The sequence below is a fragment of the Bufo gargarizans genome, chromosome 2 (genome assembly GCF_014858855.1).
Source record: "Bufo gargarizans isolate SCDJY-AF-19 chromosome 2, ASM1485885v1, whole genome shotgun sequence".
In the NCBI taxonomy this organism is placed as follows: Eukaryota; Metazoa; Chordata; class Amphibia; order Anura; family Bufonidae; genus Bufo; species Bufo gargarizans.
The window spans coordinates 280,315,203-280,337,764 of record NC_058081.1 but is presented as its reverse complement, the minus strand read 5'-3'; the positions used below and the strand labels follow the sequence as shown (position 1 = coordinate 280,337,764).

Sequence of the window (22,562 nt, the reverse complement as noted above, 5' to 3'; positions counted from 1 at the left end):
TAACTTTGCAGTCTTGGTGTTAATTCACACACAATGGAAAGTTCATATAACACAAGTCACCTTGCTGGCAGTTCTGCCTCCAATAGTCCAGAGCAGGCTTTGGGGGGCCTGTTTCCCCAATGTGTGGCTCTCAGCCCTCCAGCACGGCACAAAGCCTCAGATCCCAAAAACAGAGACATCTCTGCTGAGCACAGCTGCCTATTTAAGGATAGCCAGGTGCTGCCAAAACCTGGACCGGCACTTAAACTCCGGTCCGGTATTTGACATCACCTGGCTGGAAACCAGCCCAGCAGCACATGTTGGGAGGAAAATACCTGCCTTGCCAGACACAACCCCTCATATATGTATTCCCCTCCTTATCCATTTAACATATCTTGTATCATCTCTTGTCTCTATACTCAAACTTCACCCAATCCAATGTTTTTAAATATCTTTTTAAGAAAAGTCCCAGCTGCATATTACTGTACATCCAATATCTACAGTACCAACATCTTCAGTAAGGGAACTAAGGTCACAATTGTTTAGGCTTCTGTTCCACTTCTGGCTAGCTCAGTAAATTTTGTGACATTGTCATGCATCAAAACACATAAAAACAGCAAATGAATTTCACATCTTTTCTTGATAGTTTTTGCTGTGTGGCTGTTTCTGTACAGCTGCATCCCGAACAGCTTCATACCGTGAAGGTTGCCTGCTAGGTCATACTTATTATAAAGTAAAAAGAATTCTGCCTTTTCCAGTCATTGGTCTCATGACTCACACGTGCAATAAAAGTACAAAGAAAGAAAGTTCACATTTTCTTATAATAAAATAAATAGGCATGCTGATTTCACAAGTTCTACCCCGAAATCTTATAGTTAGACTCTGTAAGCTGCTTCATATAACATGCAGCTGCCTACTTTACTGCTATCATTAGACTTAATAAAGTCTCACAGTGTTTCATCTAGTGAATAGTTCTCACAACACCCATCTTAACATCAGGAGCTACATTTCTAACATCATTGCTAAGTTACATTATTGTAAAGACGCTCGGCCTGTGTTTTACCTCAGTATTGGGCTCTCAAGTGATTCTAACTGCATGGGACTACAAATATGATGTAAAATAACTATGTTACAGACAGTGAATGTGGGCCCACTGTGCCAGCCAACCATTTTGACTTTGGCTAGTCCTGAGGGTGTTATCCTGGCAGTCTCCTGGTTTTCATCTTTTATATAGACATCTGTCCTTCACTGCAGATGAGTCACCAGGCTGCAACTTCTTGGAATAGAACCGTGTGGTTGGTTGCTGACCTACAGGGATCAAAGACGCCAATGAATGGCACCAAGGGATCTGGCAATATACATAGTCATGAAAAAGGCAGGGGTCAAGGAGACAGAGTTCATGTGAATCCGTGAAACAATACAAAGGTTGGGCCAGGTGTCAGAGGAACAGGAAACAGGATGTCATAAGTACACAGGTAGACAAATTGATTATAGCTCTTTCACAGTCTGTAGCAAGCTAGAAAGACCTATTAAGATCTGTAGCGACTCAAGCAAGGAAGTAAGGTCAGCAGCAAAGTTATATAGGAGAGTTGATTAGCTCATTAGTCAGACAGCTGGGCGCAGGATTAGAAAGGGAATTAACCCCTGCAATGCTGCAGGGAAGGGTCTTTGTAGTACACACACAGGCAGAAGCTAAGTAAGTGATGCAACGCCCCTGCCAGCTGGATGGAGGTGGGCATAGAGTGCACCATGATGAACTACATGTTGCTCATCAACATGTCTGCTGCTAAATCCAGTCTATATTCCAGTCAGCACTACGTTCTCATTTTTATTCTGTGCTTGCATCTAGGAATGGCATCCCAAATCCACTAGTATATAGAAAGACTGCCACTCTCTTCATGCAGTTTAACCCTTTATTATCACATCAATATGAATACTTGTGGCACATTTTGGCCCAGGCACGAGCCTTCTTCGAGCATACATACACCCCCAATGAACTGAAACCCATTGTATAACACCCCAGACACCTAGTGATGACATCACATCACCATAGCAACAATTATACACAGTAAATATGTTGATCCTCCATTTTATGAGTTCTCATATCGATCATATATCCCCTTCACTGTGCGACCTGTAAATCAAAATGTATATTAGACTTATTATTGTTTATGTATACACTTGTGAATAAAGTAAAAAGGTAAAAATGAAAGAAAACTATGCAGCTCATATTCCCTATGTCTGAAGTTTATGGATCTAATATTCCTTTTATTAAAAATAAGGAACTATTGCCTCATCTCCTCGGTTGTGCTACCTGTTCTGTGATCTGTAACTGTCAAAGTGGTAGGGTACTGGAAGGAGTAGATTTTTGTGTCTGATCGTGGACTTATGCTATCTTTCATGTACATGGCCATTCGGAGAAAAGCGTCATATGTATTCATATTAATGCGATAATAAAGTGTTAAAGAGGACCTGTCTCAACAAAATGCAATGCAATCTGAAAGCACCATGATATAGAGCAGGAGGAGCTGAGTGGATTGATATAGATTTTTGTGTGAAAGGATTCAGTAAAACTTGTAATTTATACTTTTATATCTTAGCTTTTTTCCGCCTCCTGTGAACAGCATCGGTACAGGAGGGAGGAGTTATCAGTGATTGACAGCATTGTGTATATAAGTGTACATAAGAGATAGCTGTCAGTCACTGATAACTAGGGGTGAAGTTCGTGTTTGGGTTGTGGTATATGCTAAATTGCGTTATGGATTCCGTTACCAACGACCATAACACAATTCCATGACGGAATGCATAACGAAATGCCTTTAGAGGCATTCTGTTATTTTAGAAGTCTGTGGCCTGCATAATGGATCCATCCCGTTTCCGTTATGCAGGAGAGGACTCCGGCATAACGAAAACGGGACGTATCCGTTATGCAGGCCATAGACTTCTATGATGACGGAATGAATAACGGAATGCCTCTAAAGGCATTCCGTTATGCATTCCGTCATGGAATTGCGTTATGGTCTGTGGTAACGGAATCCTTAACGCAATTCAGCATATACCCCAACCCTACTGATAACCCCTCCTCCCTGTAACTAGTTTTTCACAGGAAATAAAAATAAAAAAAAACAAAGATATAATATAAATTACATGTTTTACAGAATTTTTTTCACAAGAATGTATATGAATCTGCCCAGCTCCTCCTGCTGTATAGCTTAGTGCCATTAGATTACATTGAATTTTGTGGTGACAGGTTCTCTTTAAACTGCATGTTCCGGTCTTTCTAAGTCTCCCATGGGGCAATAGACACTTCTGCTCAATGATCTTTCATACATCTGGAAACTGAATATTTTCTGACACTAGCTATGAATGACCAGTTTTAGGGAGATTGGAATCATTACTAAAGTTGGCATGTCATTCTGGTTGCTGTCCCTCCAGATTGGAGATGCCATATTTGCAGTGTGAGACTAATTACACGTGTAAGAATGTCACTGCTTTTTGTAGCTCCTGTTATGACTTACAAAGCTTTATTTAAATTGTTATGGCGGGAAGTTATACAGAGATTTCCAGTTACTTCAAAAATCTGCATAATGAATAAAAATCTGCTATCCTGCAATAACGGAGATAAGTCTTGTAATGCTTGTATTGTAGAAGAAAAAAGTATTCTCTATGTGGACATCAGTAAGAGCAGGTGAACCTTTCTATTAGCCCATGCTACCGGTTAATGGTGCTTAAAGGGAAGCTATCACATTCATAATACAGTCCGATCTGCACCGTTATAGAGCAGAAGAAGCTGAGCAGATTGATATATAGTGAGAGGTTCTAAACAGTAATTGACAACTAGTGTTGAGTAAATAAAAAAATTTTAATTTAGAAATGTCATCTCTATTTTCCTTAAATTCTTGTGGAACACCTAAAGGGTTAACAAAGTTTGTAAAATCAGTTTTAAGTAACTTGAGGGGTGTACTTTCTACAATAGGGTCATTTATGGGGGGGTTTCCACTATGTAAGCCCCACAAAGTTACTTCAGACCTGAACTGGTCGTTAAAAAGTGGGTTTTGGAAATTTTCTTTAAAATTTTAAGAATTGCTTCTAAAATTCTAAGCCTTCTAACGTCTTAAAAAAATAAAATGACATTTACAAAATGATGTAAGCATAAAGTAGACATATGGGGAATGTTAAGTAATAAATATTTTATGAGGTATCACTTTCTGTTTTGAAAGCAGAGAAATAGAAATTTTGAAAATTGCGAATGTTTCAATTTTTTTTGTAAATTTGGGATTATTCTATAAATAAAGGTGAAATATATCAACTCAAATTTACCACTGTCATGAAGTACAATGTGTCACGAGAAAACAATCTCAGTAAAAGTGTTCCAAAGTTATTACCACATAAAGTGACACGTCAGATTTGCAAAATTGGACTCTGTCAGGAAGGGGGGTAAATGGCCCGAATGTGAAGTGGTTAATTCAACGCATTGGCCTCTTATAACTAATTACTTTATGCTGCACAGATCCAGTCTTGGTCTTTTGTTTCCTTAATCCCATGTCTTCTGCTGACACTTCCATAAGTTTTCCTTTATAGTTATCCTTAGTATTTTATTTTTGAAAAAAATAAAGATTTCACACCTCAGGACTAACTAGAAGATAGCAGAGAATAAAAATATCACCATACCATAAAATATCATCATATCATTGGCTAAACTGTGCTTAGAACTGTATAGTAGTGTCTGAGTAATGAGGAACCATTCATAAAACATCTAAACTTCTGAACATAGCATAAAATTTGCAGTTGACCTTAAAAAGATTTTCTGGCATTTGCATTCTGATGGTCTATGCTCAGGATAGGTTGTCAATATCAGATTGCTGGGGTCTGCCTTCTGGTACCCCCAACAATGAGTTAAGCTGCGGCAAGGTATGAATGGGGCTGAGCTGCGATACCTGTGCAGAGGCCACGCCGCTCACCAAAGCTGTGGTGAGCACCACGGCTTCCTCAAACAGCTGATTGTCGGGGTGCTGGGAGTCTAGACTACCACCGATCTCATATTGATGACCTATCCTGAAGATAGTTCATCAATAGGTTAATCCAGGAGAACAAACTACACATTGGCGTGGTATTAAAAAGCAGGAAGTACTCAACCACATATGCAGTGGTGCATCTATAAAGGGGGGGTGGGGGGCAGATCCTGCACTTGTGGTCCGCTGCTAATGACAATCCCCAGCAAAAATGCATACAATGGAGGATGCCTGCAGCGGACCACAAGAACCACAATGGACATCCTACACAGGATAGCAAATGTGTGGCTGTGATAAACAGTATATATAATATAACAAAAACAAAGACAGGTGCACTCTGCGGTCTTACTAAGCCCTCAATACCAGGAGCCAGTGGGCGAATAACAGGAGCGCAAGATCCGACTCAAAGCAATCTCCCAGTAACCTCCAGTATGTGACCATCCATACAAATGGAGGAGGCAGAGAGCTCGGAGCGCTACCCAAGACTGGCTGATCCAGGAGAACCCCTGAAAATTTGCGTGAAGGGTCCACATCACGAAAGCCCTGTCCACTGCAGTATGTCTGATATACAGGTTGTAATGATAAGGTGGCTTAGTATCTTGCAAAAAGTAGAGTTATATACCTTTATGTGGTACAAGGAGGCACACCTCTTGTTAACTTTTTTCACATGTTCCAACTCAGTCTTTGGAAAATGCCAAATATATCACTAAGTTACAATTTATCTAAAAATATATTTCTCCACTAAACACCTACAGAGTCTTAGGGTACATCCATATAGGACAGAAAAGTATGACGTGAATCTGCCTGTGGATTTCGCTGCAAATCCATAGTAAATCTACATGCTGAAAAATTGTGCAGTGTGTGAGTTCCCATCTCATCCACATGGCAGGTACTAGAATCAGTTATTGATTTTCCATGTGCAAATCTGCATGGAAAATCTGCAAGATTTTAATCAATTAAAGCAACCCCCTATTTCAAGTATTTCAAGGATAAAATTTCACATTAACTGGAACACAAACAGAGCACTTACCTGGTGACAAGTCAACCTTTCATCTTTTCAGCTGCAGATCCGTCAGTTCCCAGGCTCCTTTTCTACCATCCAAGATGACCGTACCACTTCTCAGACTGCCTGAGGAATGCTGTGCATTTGGTAGCCTAAGACACTTCATGCTGTCCTTGGATTGACCAGCTTTGTCCAATTCAAGAGCAAGGCTGAACAAGTGGGACTGAGAATTGACGGGTCGCCAGCTAAAAAGATAAATAAAGACCACCATGTAATTGTTCTGTTTGTCTCCAAGTTAATGTATTTTTTTCTTGAACCAGAAGGTTGCTTTAAAGGGAATCTGTCACCAGTTTTATGGTGTCCTAACTAAAGGCAACATAAATAAGTGACTGATTCTTTTAGCTAACTGCTGGGTCACTTTCTTTAATTGACCCAGTCAATCTGCCAACATCTTGTATTGAAAAGCTCCAGCTGATAATGACGAGTCATGAATATTCATGAGCTCCTGACTCTCCCCGCCCACCTGCTGCTGAATGACAGTTATTTTCCATATGAATCAGCAGCAGGTGGGCAGGGGAGTGGCTATAGCTCTGAATTAAATATACGCTGGAGTCACTGACATCACTCTGGTCTCAAATCAGCTCATTAGCATGCAGCATCTTTGTGTGTATATTATGAGGTAACCATCTGTCAGTAAGTGAATACATCTAAGGTACTTTTTAGTAGTTAATGATTGTATATAATTAGTTAGATTATAATCAAATATCCACATGACAGCTTCTCTTTTAAGCATATACCCTGTCTATACAGAGGACCTATTTGTGGAGGTAGAAAGCTCACACAAGGCCTTAACTTCTTTCTAATGACAGCAATACAAATTGTTTATTCTGGGTTTTCTGCTGTTGTGCTTTTCTCAGCTAGTCTGTTCAGCCACAATTTGCAGTGCAAGGATATGCATTTTCCTAATTACAATCTAAAAGTAAGATGTTACTTTAGCATATTTGTTAGAGGTTGGCAAACGTGCATTTCTTTTGTCTCTAGTATGCTTTGGTCTCTAAATGTTCCTCACACAGTGGTCTCTGTATGTCGGCCTCCTGCTTGCTCCACGGCACAAAGTGTTTTATTCCATTTGCAAAGAGCATCTTCAGCACCTGGTAAGCGCGAAAAATATTTCCCAATATACTTCTCAAAAATATCGTTAACTGGCAATGTTCATTAAATAAAAACACTTATTATTATTTCTCAATGTCATGACGTTCATTTATACACATTAGTGGCATTCTAACTTCCTGGTTTAGATAATACACGTTTAATTAGTGTGTCTCCCCAGAATTTCCCCCTTTTATTAGCCTTGTCTACAATACAATTAGTGCTACTGTGGTCTCCTCTAGCAGTGCATAATTTTTCATTAAAAGACTGTCTGAACTCACCTTGATGGAAAGAGATGAACAATGGAGGTTTTATTCAATTACTTAGTTATTTTTACAATCAGTGATGTGGCTGCTGGGACTGTTGGATCAGTGTTAACGACCTCTGGGATGCTACCATAACCAAATCCATTACATACTGCTGCTGGATATATAGCGTATGCCAGAGTCTGTCTATCTATCTGTTTATCTATAGTTTCTCTCTATCCATCCATCTCTCTTTATGTTTATACACAGATCAGCTATAACATTAAATTCTCTACTACTGCTGCACCCTCTACACTTTGATTGACAGGGCCAGGATTGATGATGAATCACTGCCTGGCCCTGTCCATCAAACTGGAGAGGGCACGGCAGTTGCAGAGAGCTGAGCCTCTAGGTGTAACGGCAACACCCCTGTTGCTCCTAGTGGCTCATTTGCATATACTAAAACATTTTTTTCTCAGCAATGCGGGCACATATGAACATGAAACCAACACAGATGCCTTCGGCTGCCAAGTGCACATATAACAGGTCACCAAGTTTCATAGGTACAAATCTGCTGAGAGATGCCCTTTAAACCCTTTTACCTATGATTTTGTGGGTCTCCCTTGTGCTGCCAAAACAACTCTGACCCTTTGAGGCATTGACTCCAAAAGACCTCTAAAGGTATTTAATGGTAACAGCAGATCCTTTAACTCTTGTAAGTTTCAAGCCAAAGCCTCCATAGTTCATACTTTTTTTTTCCCCGCACATGACACAGATGCTGAATAGGACTGACATCTGAGGAATTTGCAGGGAATACCTTCAGGGGTGATTATCCTGTTGAAAGATGCCACTGCCATTAGGGAATTCTGTTACCAAGTGGCCTGCAACAATGTTTAGGTACTGTAGATGGTACATGTCAAACTAACATCCACATGAATGCCAGGACCCAAGGTTTCTAAGAACTTTGCCTAGAGCACCACACTGCCTCCACTAGCTTGCCTTCTTCCCACAGAGTATTCTAGTGCCATCTGTTCCCCAGATAAGTGACGAACATACACCCTGCCATATAAATTATGTAAAAGAAAATGTGATTAATGAGACCAGATCATCTTTTATTGTTCCTCCATGGTCCAGTCCTGATGCTCACCTGCCCATTGTAGGCACTTTTGGCAGTTGTCAGCGTTATTTACTTCACCTGTGGGTTTAATATTTTCTCTGATTAGTGTATATTTATTACTGCTTGATATTACAATGCTGTTGGCTGATGTTGGAAAATTAAGCAAGATGACAAATCAGATGAAGGAATGACTGTTTTACTTATACAGTTCCAAGAAATCAGAATGAACACTTTTTTACTCAAGATCAACATCAAGTTTCATTTCGTGGTAGTGATATGACCAGAAACGCTCCAAAAATTGGACTGGAAAGAAGGCTGAATTATGGTAGAGCTGTGACTGCATACACTGTAGGACTTAGAGGTATCCACTAACTCTTATGTTACATTTTTAAGATAAAACTGTAATAGTAGCGCTGTATATGAATGTTCAAGTTGTAGAGGATTATCCCCTTGATGAAAGCACCCTACATGTAAGGCCGCAGTTAACATAAAGACCTCGACATGCTCCTTACATGCACAGCACTCCGAAAACTCGCCACCATGCCTACTCGCACAGTGACTGGGCTTAGATGGTGGCTGTCCCCTACTGTCAGCCATCTAAGTGAAGGGAGTTTGTACCACCCCCCTGTCCAATCGCAGCTCCCTCATTGCAAAAGCCAGTGAGGGGGCTTCAGATGGGCTGTGATGGGGGTGATTGGTGCTGAAATGGACAACACCAATCACCCCCAAGGTTACACAAGGGACACCATCCCCTGTAGGTGCTGTGATTGGCTGGTATACCATACTAGCCAACCAATGCTGTAGTGGGGCCTAGAGAATAGTAAGTCTCTCTGCTGGCAGCCATTTCAGTTGGTGACTGTGTGCAGTGAGGATCTGCATGCTGCTGTGTGCTGCCTGCTAGGTCTTGTGGTGCACCTGTGCCCCACTGTGATTTACTGTGAACTACTGTACCCTTACTGGAACTTCTGCAGTTCCAAGAAATCAGAATGAACACTTTTTTACTCAAGATCAACATCAAGTTTCATTTCGTGGTAGTGATATGACCAGAAACGCTCCAAAAATTGGACTGGAAAGAAGGCTGAATTATGGTAGAGCTGTGACTGCATACACTGCAGGACTTAGAGGTATCCACTAACTCTTATGTTACATTTTTAAGATAAAACTGTAATAGTAGCGCTGTATATGAATGTTCAAGTTGTAGAGGATTATCCCCTTGATGAAAGCACCCTACATGTAAGGCCGCAGTTAACATAAAGACCTCGACATGCTCCTTACATGCACAGCACTCCGAAAACTCGCCACCATGCCTACTCGCACAGTGACTGGGCTTAGATGGTGGCTGTCCCCTACTGTCAGCCATCTAAGTGAAGGGAGTTTGTACCACCCCCCTGTCCAATCGCAGCTCCCTCATTGCAAAAGCCAGTGAGGGGGCTTCAGATGGGCTGTGATGGGGGTGATTGGTGCTGAAATGGACAACACCAATCACCCCCAAGGTTACACAAGGGACACCATCCCCTGTAGGTGCTGTGATTGGCTGGTATACCATACTAGCCAACCAATGCTGTAGTGGGGCCTAGAGAATAGTAAGTCTCTCTGCTGGCAGCCATTTCAGTTGGTGACTGTGTGCAGAGAGGATCTGCATGCTGCTGTGTGCTGCCTGCTAGGTCTTGTGGTGCACCTGTGCCCCACTGTGATTTACTGTGAACTACTGTACCCTTACTGGAACTTCTGCAGTGTTCGATAATCTAATTGTACATTTACATAATAACATAGTAACATAGTTTATAAGGCTGAAAAAATACATATGTCCTTCCTGTTCAGCCTTTTATCCTGCAAGTTGATCCAGAGGAAGGCAAAAAAAAAAAAACTGTGAGGTAGGAGCCAATTCTCCTCACTTTAGGGGAATAACTCCCTGGAGCAACAACCCATCTCTAGTAGCTATAGCCTGTAATATTATTACACTCCAGAAATGCATCCAGGCCCCTCTTGAACTCTTTTAGCGAGCTCACCATCAGCCACCTCCTCAGGCAGAGAGTTCCATAGTCTCACTTGCTCTTACTGTAAAGAATACTCTTCTATGTTTGTGTACAAACCTTCTTTTCTCCAGACGCAGAGGAAGTCCCCTCGTCACAGTCACGGTTCTGGTGATAAATAGATGATGGGAGAGATCTCTGTACTGACCCCTGATATATTTATACATAGCTATTAGCTCTCCCCTCAGTCATCTTTTTTCTAAAGTGAATAACCCTAATTTTGATAATCTTTCAGGGTACTGCAGTCCACCCATTCCAGTTATTACTTTAGTTGCCCTCCTCTGAACCCTCTCCAGCTCTGCTATGTCTGCCTTGTTCACAGGAGCCAAGAACTGTACACAGTACTCCATGCGTGGTCTGACTAGTGATTTTTAAAGTGGCAGGACTATGTTCTTATCACAGTCATCTATGCCCCTTTTGATGCAACCCATTATCTTATTGGGCTTGGCAGCAGCTGGCTGACACTGGTTTCTACAGCTTAGTTTGCGGTTCACCAAAATTCCTAGGTCCTTGTCCATGTCAGTGTTACCCAGTGTTTTACCATTTAGTATGTACTGGTGACTTGCATTATTCCTTCCCATGTGCATAACCTTACATTTGTCAGTGTTAAACCTCATCTGCCATTTCTCTGCCCAAGCAGCCAATCTATCCAGATCCATCTGCAGCCATATACTGTCCTCTTTCGTGTTAATTACTTTACAGAGTTTAGTGTCATCTGCGAAATTGATATGTTACTGTGCAAGTTTTCTACAAGATCATTAATACATATATTGAAGATAACAGGGCCCAATACTGACCCCTGTACCCCACTAGTGACAGTGACCCAATTTGAGTGTGTACCATTAATAACCACCCTCTGTTTTCTATCACTGAGCCAGTTACTTACCCACATACAGACATTTTCTCCCAGTCCAAGCATTCTCACTTTATATACTAACCTTTTATGTGGTACAGTGTCAAATGCTTTGGAGAAGTCTAGATATATGACATCCATTGATTCGCCACGGTCAAGTCTAGAACTTACCGCCTCATAGAAACTGATTAAATTTGTTTGACATGACCTCCCACATGAAGCCATGCTGATATGGCGTTATTTGCATTGAGGTACTCCAGGATAGCATCTCTTAGAAAACGTTCAAACTGTTTACCCACAACAGATGTTAAACTTACCGGCCTTTAGTTTCCCGGCTCAGTTTTTGGACCCTTTTTGAATATTGGCACCACATTTGCTATGCGCCAATCCTGTGGAACACTCCCTGTCATAATAGAGTCCTTAAATATCAGAAATAAGGGTCTGGCTATGACATTACTTAATTCTCTTAGAATACGGGGTTGTATGCCATCTGGTCCTAGCGACTTGTCTATTTTAATCTTTTTAAGACACCGCTGTACTTCTTCCTGGGTCAGACAGGGCACTTTTAATGGGGAATTTACTTTTACAATCTGCATTTCATGACAGTTTATTTTCTTCAGTAAACACAGTTGAATTTTTTTTGTATAGCTTTGCTTTCTCCTCATTACTGTCTGCAACTCCCCCCTCATTACTCTGTAAGGGGCCAACACCTTCAGATTTATCATTTTTACCATTTATATAATTGAACATTTTAGGGTTAGTTTTACTCTCTTTGGCAATTAATCTCTCTGTCTCTTGTTTGGCTGCTTTTATTTGTCTTTTACCTATTCTATTTTTTTCTTATAGTTTTTCAATGCTTCCTCGTTTCTCTACTGTTTTAGTGATTTAAATGCTTTCTTTTTGTCATTTATTGCTTTCTTTACAATTCTATTTATTCACATTGTTTTTTTCTTGTTCCTTAACTTTTTATTCCCATAAGGTATGTACCTCTCACAATTAGATTTTAGGGTGGTTGTAAAAAATATCCCATTTTGTGGCTGTATTTTTATTTTTGAGGCCTATGGCCTCTCTTATTTGGCTACATTTTTGCTTTTTTGAAGTTTGGTATTTTTGTTCCTCCCTGAAGAAACACTCTTTTGAGTGACAATTGGAAGGTTATTACTTTATGGTCACTATTTTCCAGGTGTCCCCCAACAGGATCCCTAATCCCCAAGTCCCAATCCCTGTACCCCCTCTTCCTTTCCCCCTGTGTGTTTTCAGTGGCCGCTGAGCTTTTTTATTATGTTTTTATTGTATTTTCTTTCCAGTCCTCCACCAGTTTTTCTGTGTGCAAGCTGTAACTCAAATTCTGCTATGGACTTGTTAGACCAACAAATCCCTGTAGGGGTCACTAACTAATATTTGAAAAATATATATCTATAAACTTATCTTTTCTTGATGCCAATCTACGACTTACATACACAAACTTGTTTAAAATTGTCAGGGTTCAGTGAGATGATGTTAGGCTGTTTATTTCTGTATGCTAAATGACTCTTAGCTATATTGGGATATTCCCTTCTGCCTATGGGGTGCACTAACGAGGCACATACAATTGCATGCTATAGAGGACCTCTTATATATTTTATTTATTGGGTAATTATGACCGGTCCATATCAATAACCTTTTTATTTTTTAAGTTGTTGATCCACTATACATAGGATACAGGAGTGACAAGTTCACTGTATATTGCAGTCTATCCGTGCATGCGAGCTCCAGATAGCACTATCTCCTATACTCCCTATTATGGGATAACCTTATTGGCAGTCTGAGTGTTCTACTCAATTTTCTGATAGGTGCTCCCCTATAGTGTGATGTAGTTACTGGATGCTCAATTGCAGCACGGGTTGCTGCTAACTGTTGTCACTGTGCACTCACTCACTGCTGAATGCTCAATTGCAGCATGGGTTGCTGCTAACTGTTATCACTTTGAACTCACTAGAAATGCCCTGTGTAATAACTAGATAGACTCGGTAAGACTCCCTTGTGCACTTTGACATTGGATTAGTATCACTGTGCCTTCATTGTTGCTCCCTCAACTTCTCACTGTCCTTGTTTAAAACATTAAACGTTACACCCCTCCCTCCAAGCTGTAACTCCCAAGCGCTGATTATGGGTGGTTTCTATTACGTAAGCCCCTCAGAGTCACTACAGAGTCCTTAAAGTTGGTTTTGGAAATTCTAAGCCTTCTACCATCCTAAAAGAATAAAATGACATTGACAAAATTACATCAACATAAAATAGGCATATGAATGTTGATTAATAAATATTTTATGACTTATCACTGTCTTAAAATCAGAAAAATTCACATTTAAAATTACCACTATCATGAAGTACAATGGGTCATGAGAAAACACTCTCAGAATCGATAAAAGCATTCCAAAGATATTACCACATAGAGTGCCAAGTGAGCTTTGTAAAATTAGGCTTGGTCTTTAAGGTAGAAACTGGCTGTGTCCTCAAGGGGTTAAAATGGGCAAACAACCAAACTCCAACCAAAGATAAGTTGATGATCTAGAAAGAAGCAAAACAAAATTGATCAATTTACCAATGTAGCCATAAAACAATAAATTATACCTTCCTTTCTATATATGATAGAGATGTAGCAAATGAAAAAAAAAAGAGCTCATAGGGTAAATAAATCCAGATGTATCCCTCTGCGGGGTATGTTAGTCGTGCTCACCTATTTATGTTGTGCAAGGTGGGCACAACTCCAATAAGTGCTTGAGGTGAATTGGCTAGCGGTCAGTGTAGCTGATGCTATCTTGGACTCCAGGGTGGGTGCCAGCCCACCTTGGGAGTGAAGGAGTGCAGCTGCAGAACAAAGCGTGGATTGGTTGGGTTCCCCTTCAAGATGATAGCTCACTGGTGCAAAGTCACTACTCAACGTATGTAGATGAAAATATTTTTATTGGCAATATTCACAATGATAACACGTTTTAGGGTACATGGGACCACTTTATCAAGTTTGCTGTGTACGATACTCTAGATGATAGGAACGCCACTTGTTGCTGGTGCAGAGCAGGGCAGGCATGCTGAGCCCACTCTGTATTTTACCTCTTTTGGTGCCATAATGGCTTGCTTTAAATTCAGGGAATGCAGGTTCCATATATATTAATATATTTATAAATTAAAACAACCATACACATATTATCAGGCTCATTTATCAAAGACTGGCCTTATGTGGGTCTTCGATATCCCCTGTGCTGCCAGAGGATGTGCTTAAATTACTGTATGATGAGGCATATGCCTTGTCATAAATTAGAAACATCTTCCTGCAGTCCATGTGCCTAGTTTGAAATCTACTTCAGTAGATAGCTGGAGTAGATTTCAATCATCATTTACACCAGGAAGCACAGGAAACAGGTGTAAATGGTAGTGGATGTGGTGGGGCCGTTGGCCATGCCCACACCCCACCACTCCCCTGTTTTAGAAAGGCGGTATTGAAACTCCACTTAAGCCTAAATTTAGTCATAATGGCAATTAAAAAGTCGCAACCTGTGATACAGGGGTGTATTATGGAGAGATCAGAAGTTCAGGGAAAAAAATAGACTTTGTTACATGAAATACAAAAATATATACAAAGAGAAAGATAAGGAACAGTCACCGAGAGTAGTGCGAACAAATGAGCAAGCTCCTATTGACCAGCACCCAACATGGTACTCGGCCGACGACCATATGATACAAAGAGAGGTGATGGTAGCAAGACATCTTACCCTGATGATGTCTTCAATGAAGCTGAGCTCTCTGTTCCAAAATTAATTGTTCTCTCCTGGGCCTTCCTAGCCCCACTTAAAGGTTAGCACACATGTACAGTTACCTCATACTACAGAAATGCAGCTAGGTATAGACATCACTAGGCAGTTACATGAAGTTAAAAGGGAAGAACCCATAAAAATCCTCGCTTTACAAGGGGCTTTGTAAATTACTACAATTGTCTTAAATATAACATGTGTATGGAGTAAACTCTGAAGATACCAGCATTTGTACCCAAGTCAGGTATTTCACTTGTTATTTCATGCCTTGTTATTTTCGGTTGTTACATTTATTAATGCTTGTTTTGAATTATAATGCATTGTTTTTTACGTAAAGTCACTATTTTATATAAAAACCAAAAGCCATAACTCATCAAAGAATGTTCCTGTGGTGTGATCACAGCAGTGCTTTATCAGGCACCAACAGAGATCAGACAAGTTTTTATTTATTTTAATAAGCTATGACAGGCTAACTGTTGAATAACCTTAGTAGGGTTTTACCTTTCTAAGAGTATTTCACTAGTCTATGGGGGTACATAACTGCTGAATGAAAAATTTCATTTTGGATTCATGCACCCGGCATAGCTATCTGCATGGATATTAAATTGCAGTGTATAGATCTCACACAGATTTCTAGTACTGAGATGCACAGCTGAATCAGTCATAGACAATAAGCAAATAGTTCTAATATTACTTGCTTGTTATGTAAGATTGTAAGCTTTTTACACATGTTTTATACCATTATGCAAGCTAGTTATGTAGACACATAAGTTGAGCTTCATTGAGATCATACTATATTGAATGCATTCGTGTATTCTACTAACATTTTATTATTTTGGTTATTATGATACCATATATTAATGATCACATACATATTACATTGTATTTCCAGGTATTGGAAGAAAAGATTTTGAAAACAATGTTCAATTATGTGACAGTTTTACTGTATGTACAAGGTATGGCTGTGCAGAAAGCACACCTTATTAATTTTTCATAATTATCGTTATAACCCTATACAAAGTATCCTACATAAAGGTGACCAAATCCTTATACCACTGTATAAAGTGAAGGACAGAAATGTATATTATTTTTACTAATTTGTATTGTATAGTACAAAGGAGATCAACATCTTCAAATTTGTCTCTGTTTGACTTCCCACTACACCAATAATGCAAACCTAAGCCTAAGACTGGCCATATATATAGGATAACGGTCAAACACTCGGCAGATAGCTATCTATCCTGACCCCCATACAAATGCAAGCTGGGCTTGACTGAGCACACTTGGGTTGTGAATGGAAGAGGAGACAAAGTCAAGGCCAGACACCTCTCTCCCCAAGAACAAAAGGATCGGCATGTCAACATTCCTGTGTAATTTTTTTTCCCAACATCTGCCATCAGTGGAGAATCGGGATGCTCCCTTAGACATTAGATGGTTGGCAAATTGGACCAAATCCAACAGCTTCAGCTGACGTGCATCTAATATGTATGGTCAGCTTAAAGAGTAACTAAACTGTTAATTAACTTTTTGGTAAAATGTCCCTAATGCAGTAATAATACATTTTCTAATGTACTTTATTTATGCATTTTAAATTTTTAATAGAGATATCCCCCCTTAAAGCACACCTTTCCCTGTGCACTTAAAATCCACTTTTCTGTACACCACTGACTTCTCAGCGGTGTTGTCACGAGGGTGTCAAGAGCCACGTCTGACTCCGTTATACCCGTGGTCAGGAAGTCGCAGCGGGTGGCTGCGCGCTCTATGTCTAAAGATCACGGTGTTTCTTAGTGTTTGTTTTCTGTGTTTGCCTTGCTATCCTTTTTGTCTCACTCAGGGATCCGTAGCTTCTCCTCCTCAGCTGTTTCTTGTCTGCCACTCCCAAACTCCTTATATTCTCCTCTCACACTTCTCTTGTTGCCAGTTATAGAGCTTCCTGCCTGGACATCTATGCTGACCCACTGGAGCTGAGAATCTGGTTGTTGTTCCAGAGTGCTACCCTCCGGATCCCTGTTGGGCTTTTGTTGTCTCCTGTTGTTGCCCTCCTGGGATTATATGTTTAGTTTGTATGGTCTGTCCTCCCCTTGGTGTTTTCCTTTAGAGCTAGTGGTGCGGACTAGTGTTCCCACCGCCCTGTTCACTATCTAGGGCTTATCCTAGGGAAAGCCAGGGTTTTAGGCACGTGATCGGCGTACGGGTGAGGAACCCGTCTAGGGACGACAGGGCAGCCAGGCGCCAGTCGCAAGGTGAGTCAGGGGTCACCACCTTCCCTCTCACTAGGGCAGGGCCTCCCTCTTTTCCTCCCTCCGTGTCACGTATGTGACAGTTACGCCGATCGTGATATTATAACTGGCCCTTATTTATTTTTTTGAGAAAAAAAAAAAAAAAAAAAAAAAATATATAATTTTTTTTTTCTCTACTTAGAATCCAATATGGATCCTATTGCTGCTTTGGCAAAACAGCTTCAAGGCCTGTCTTTGGAGGTGGCAGGATTGAAGGCGTCTGTCCTCCAACAGCAGCAGCAAATGCAGCAGACCGTAAGCCCAGCGGTTGCTATGGGTAACCAGGTTGTTACAGAACCCAAGGTTGTTCTTCCTGACAGATTCTCTGGGGGAAGGGACAAATTTGTGTTGTTCCGTGAGGCCTGCAAATTATATTTTAAGCTGCGCCCTTACTCCTCAGGTAATGAAGAACAGCGGGTGGGGATTGTTATTTCCCTGCTTCAGGGGGACCCGCAATCCTGGGCGTTCTCGTTACCCCCTGGTTCCCAGGCTCTCCGGTCAGTGGAGGGATTTTTTGGGGCTTTGGGTCTCATATATGATGACCCTGACCGTGTCGCCCTGGCTGAGTCGAAGTTACGGAGACTCCTACAGGGAGATCGGCCAGCAGAGGAATATTGCTCAGAGTTCCGCAGGTGGGCTACGGATACTCAGTGGAACGACCCGGCTCTCAGGAGTCAGTTCTGCTCTGGGTTATCTGAAAGGGTTAAGGATGCGCTGGCGCTGTATGAGACCCCCCTTTCCCTTGATGCTGTTATGTCCCTCTCTATCAGGATAGATAGACGTCTTAGGGAGAGATCGAAAATTCCTGAGCAATCGGTAACCTCTCCCAAGCAGCAGTTAGTCTGTACTGACTTAGGATGAGCCTATGCAGCTAGGAGGAACTTCTCGTCAGGTCCGTCCTCCTGAGGTTCGCCAGTAGGTGGGGGGCTTGTTTTTTCTGTGGGGGGAAGGGTCATTTCATTAATGTCTGTCCCTCCTTTTCCCAAAAACAAAAGACCGTCGGAAAACTACTAACCCCAGGCTGTGCGGAGGATGTCAGCCGGGGGGTATACGTTTCCTCCATACGAACATCTCAATTTGTGTTGCCAGCGGTTATTGTTTTTGGTGTTAAGACGGAGTCTATTTATTTTTTTCTAGACAGTGGTGCAGGGGTAAATTTGATAGATGCCCATTTTGCCCGCACTATGGGTTTGTCTCTCTGTACGCTGCAGAGACCCATTCCCATATTCGCTATTGACTCTGCTCCTCTGTCTCAGAGAAACCTCACTCACGTTGTCCATAACTTACATCTTCGGGTAGGGGACCACCATAAGGAGCGTCTTTCATGTTACGTTCTGGAGGGCCTTCCCTCTCCTGTGGTATTGGGTCTTCCCTGGTTGGTAGCGCACAATCCAGTGGTGGATTGGCAGGCCAGGGAGATATTGGAGTGGAGTGAGCATTGCAGAGAGAATTGCTTAAATAACAATTGCTTAATCGCCTCCATAGCTTCCCTACCTACATTTATTTCGGACTTTGAGGACGTTTTTTCTGAAAAGGGTTGTCAGAAGCTACCACCTCATCGTCCTTATGATTGCCCGGTTAACCTGATTCCCGGTGCAAAATTACCCAAGTCCAGGTTGTATAATCTTTCGGGTCCCGAGAGACAAGCCATGAAAGATTATATCTCCGAGAGTCTGGCCAAGGGACACATCAGACCCTCTTCTTCACCCGTGGCTGCAGGGTTTTTCTTTGTTAAAAAGAAAGATGGGGGCCTGCGTCCTTGCCTAGATTTCCGTGAGCTAAACCGGATAACCGTCCGAGACCCATACCCTCTTCCTCTCATTCCTGACCTTTTTAATCAGATTGCGGGTGCTAGGTGGTTCTCCAAACTTGATCTTAGGGGGGCCTACAATCTGATTCGTATCAAGGAAGGGGATGAGTGGAAGACAGCTTTTAACACCCCTGAGGGGCATTACGAAAATTTAGTCATGCCTTTCGGTCTGACCAATGCCCCTGCTGTCTTCCAACATTTCGTTAATGATATTTTTAGTCATCTCATCGGCAGGTTTGTAGTCATATACCTAGATGATATCTTAATTTATTCGGCTGATCTGAAAACACATGAAGTACATGTCAGGCAAGTACTGCAGGTCCTACGGACGAATAAATTATATGCGAAAATTGAAAAATGTGTCTTCGCCGTTCAGGAAATACAATTCCTGGGATATCTATTATCTGCTTCAGGTTTCCGTATGGATCCTGGGAAGGTCCAGGCAATTTTAGATTGGGATCTTCCTGAGAACCTTAAAGCTCTACAACGGTTTTTGGGTTTCGCAAATTTCTACAGAAAGTTTATTAAAAATTATTCAGTGATCGTTAAACCCCTTACTGACATGACTAGGAAGGGGACTGATTTTTCTAAATGGTCTGACGCCGCTAAAATTGCATTTTCCTCTCTAAAAGAGAGATTTACCTCGGCACCTGTCCTAATTCAACCTGATGTCTCCCAGCCTTTTATTGTTGAAGTTGATGCGTCGGAGGTGGGAGTGGGGGCTGTATTGTCTCAGGGTCCGTCTCCTGGCAAATGGCGTCCTTGCGCTTTCTTTTCCAAAAAATTATCTGCAGCAGAAAAGAACTATGATATTGGAAATAGGGAACTGTTGGCGATTAAACTGGCCTTTGAAGAGTGGCGTCACTTCTTAGAGGGAGCAATCCACCCCGTCACGGTAATTACGGATCACAAAAACCTTCTGTACCTAGAATCGGCTAAGCGTCTCACCCCTAGACAAGCTAGGTGGTCGCTATTCTTTACCAGATTTAACTTTGTAATCACCTATCGTCCTGGGGCAAAAAATACCAAGGCAGACGCATTGTCTCGTAGTTTCCCTGGAGGGGGTAATGTTAGTGATCCGGTACCTATTTTACAAAGAGGAGTGGTTGTCTCTGCTGTACACTCTGTTCTAGAGGGAAAGGTGTTAGAGGCCCAGGGGGACGCCCCGGCCTCTTGCCCCTCAGAGAAATTGTTTGTACCGTTAAACCTGCGTCTTGAGTTATTGAAGGAACATCATAATTCGGCACTTGCTGGGCACCCGGGTAGTAAAGCAACCTTGGAGCTATTGTCTCGTCGTTTTTGGTGGCCAAGGTTGCGTCAGGATGTAATAGATTTCGTGTCTACTTGTTCTACTTGTGCACGCGCGAAAGTCTCTCATACACGTCCAGCAGGGTCTTTATTGCCACTTTTCATCCCCAATAGACCATGGACACATCTATCAATGGATTTCATCACTGACTTACCTTTGTCTGCGGGTAAAACAGTTATCTTGGTAGTAGTAGACAGGTTTAGCAAAATGGTACACTTTATTGCGCTACCCGCACTTCCTAATGCTAAGACTCTTGCTCAGGTGTTTATCAGTGAAATCGTGAAGCTTCACGGGGTCCCTTCCGATGTGGTTTCGGATCGGGGAACCCAGTTTATTTCTAAGTTTTGGAGAGCTTTTTGTACCCGTTTAGGGGTACACTTATCCTTTTCCTCAGCTTTCCATCCTCAGTCGAATGGACAGACTGAGCGTACCAACCAAAACCTAGAAACATATTTAAGGTGTTTTGCGTCTGAAAACCAAGAGGTGTGGTCATCATATTTACCGTTAGCCGAGTTTGCCATAAATAATCGCCGTCAGGAATCCACTGGCAAGTCACCATTTCTTGGTGCATACGGTTTTCATCCCCAATTTTGTACTTTCAAAGAGGGGGGGTCTTCTGGGGTTCCCGAAGAGGAACGGTTTTCTTCATCTCTTTCATCGGTATGGCAGAAGGTGCAAGCTAACTTGAAAAATATGAGTGGTAAATACAAATGCATGGCCGATAAGAAACGGTCGCCAGGTCCGGACCTAGGAGTGAATGACTATGTGTGGTTGTCTACTAGGAATATTAAGTTGAAGGTTCCCTCTTGGAAACTGGGTCCTAGGTTCATTGGTCCTTATAAAATTGTAGCCGTCATTAACCCTGTGGCTTTTCGCCTGGAGCTACCTCAGACTTTTAAGATCCATAACGTCTTCCATAAGTCGCTGCTCAAGAAGTATGTTCCACCTCTAGAACCATCACCGCTGCCACCTCCTCCTGTTGTTGTGGATGGTAATCTGGAGTTTCAAATATCCAGAATTGTTGATTCTCGTCGGGTCCGCCGCTCTCTTCAGTATCTGGTGCATTGGAGGGGTTACGGTCCCGAGGAAAGAATGTGGGTTCCAGCGTCAGAGGTAAACGCCAACAGGTTGATTCAGGCTTTCCATGTCTCTCATCCGGAGAGACCTGGTCCTGAGTGTCCAGGAGGCCCCTCGTGAAAGGGGGGGTACTGTCACGAGGGTGTCAAGAGCCACGTCTGACTCCGTTATACCCGTGGTCAGGAAGTCGCAGCGGGTGGCTGCGCGCTCTATGTCTAAAGATCACGGTGTTTCTTAGTGTTTGTTTTCTGTGTTTGCCTTGCTATCCTTTTTGTCTCACTCAGGGATCCGTAGCTTCTCCTCCTCAGCTGTTTCTTGTCTGCCACTCCCAAACTCCTTATATTCTCCTCTCACACTTCTCTTGTTGCCAGTTATAGAGCTTCCTGCCTGGACATCTATGCTGACCCACTGGAGCTGAGAATCTGGTTGTTGTTCCAGAGTGCTACCCTCCGGATCCCTGTTGGGCTTTTGTTGTCTCCTGTTGTTGCCCTCCTGGGATTATATGTTTAGTTTGTATGGTCTGTCCTCCCCTTGGTGTTTTCCTTTAGAGCTAGTGGTGCGGACTAGTGTTCCCACCGCCCTGTTCACTATCTAGGGCTTATCCTAGGGAAAGCCAGGGTTTTAGGCACGTGATCGGCGTACGGGTGAGGAACCCGTCTAGGGACGACAGGGCAGCCAGGCGCCAGTCGCAAGGTGAGTCAGGGGTCACCACCTTCCCTCTCACTAGGGCAGGGCCTCCCTCTTTTCCTCCCTCCGTGTCACGTATGTGACAGTTACGCCGATCGTGATAGGTGTATGAAGTACGGGAATGTGTGCTCCTGCCTGTACTCCGTGTGCTGTAGGCCCATTTATAAACTGTACAGCCCCTACTCTGTACACCATTGAGAAGTCAGCGGTGTGCAGAA

The 22,562-nt window shown here is 42.1% G+C and overlaps 1 protein-coding gene across 2 annotated transcripts in view; it reads left to right on the top strand.

Moving 5' to 3' along the window:
* Window positions 1–22,562, top strand: part of LOC122925685 — a 129,937-nt gene that overhangs the window by 72,482 nt on the left and 34,893 nt on the right. For both annotated transcript variants that reach the window (XM_044277032.1, XM_044277031.1), the window contains 3 exons: window positions 7,036–7,148; window positions 8,714–8,866; window positions 16,075–16,138. In XM_044277032.1, coding sequence (XP_044132967.1) covers window positions 7,036–7,148; window positions 8,714–8,866; window positions 16,075–16,138 — 330 coding nt within the window. The remainder of the gene's footprint in view (window positions 1–7,035; window positions 7,149–8,713; window positions 8,867–16,074; window positions 16,139–22,562) is intronic.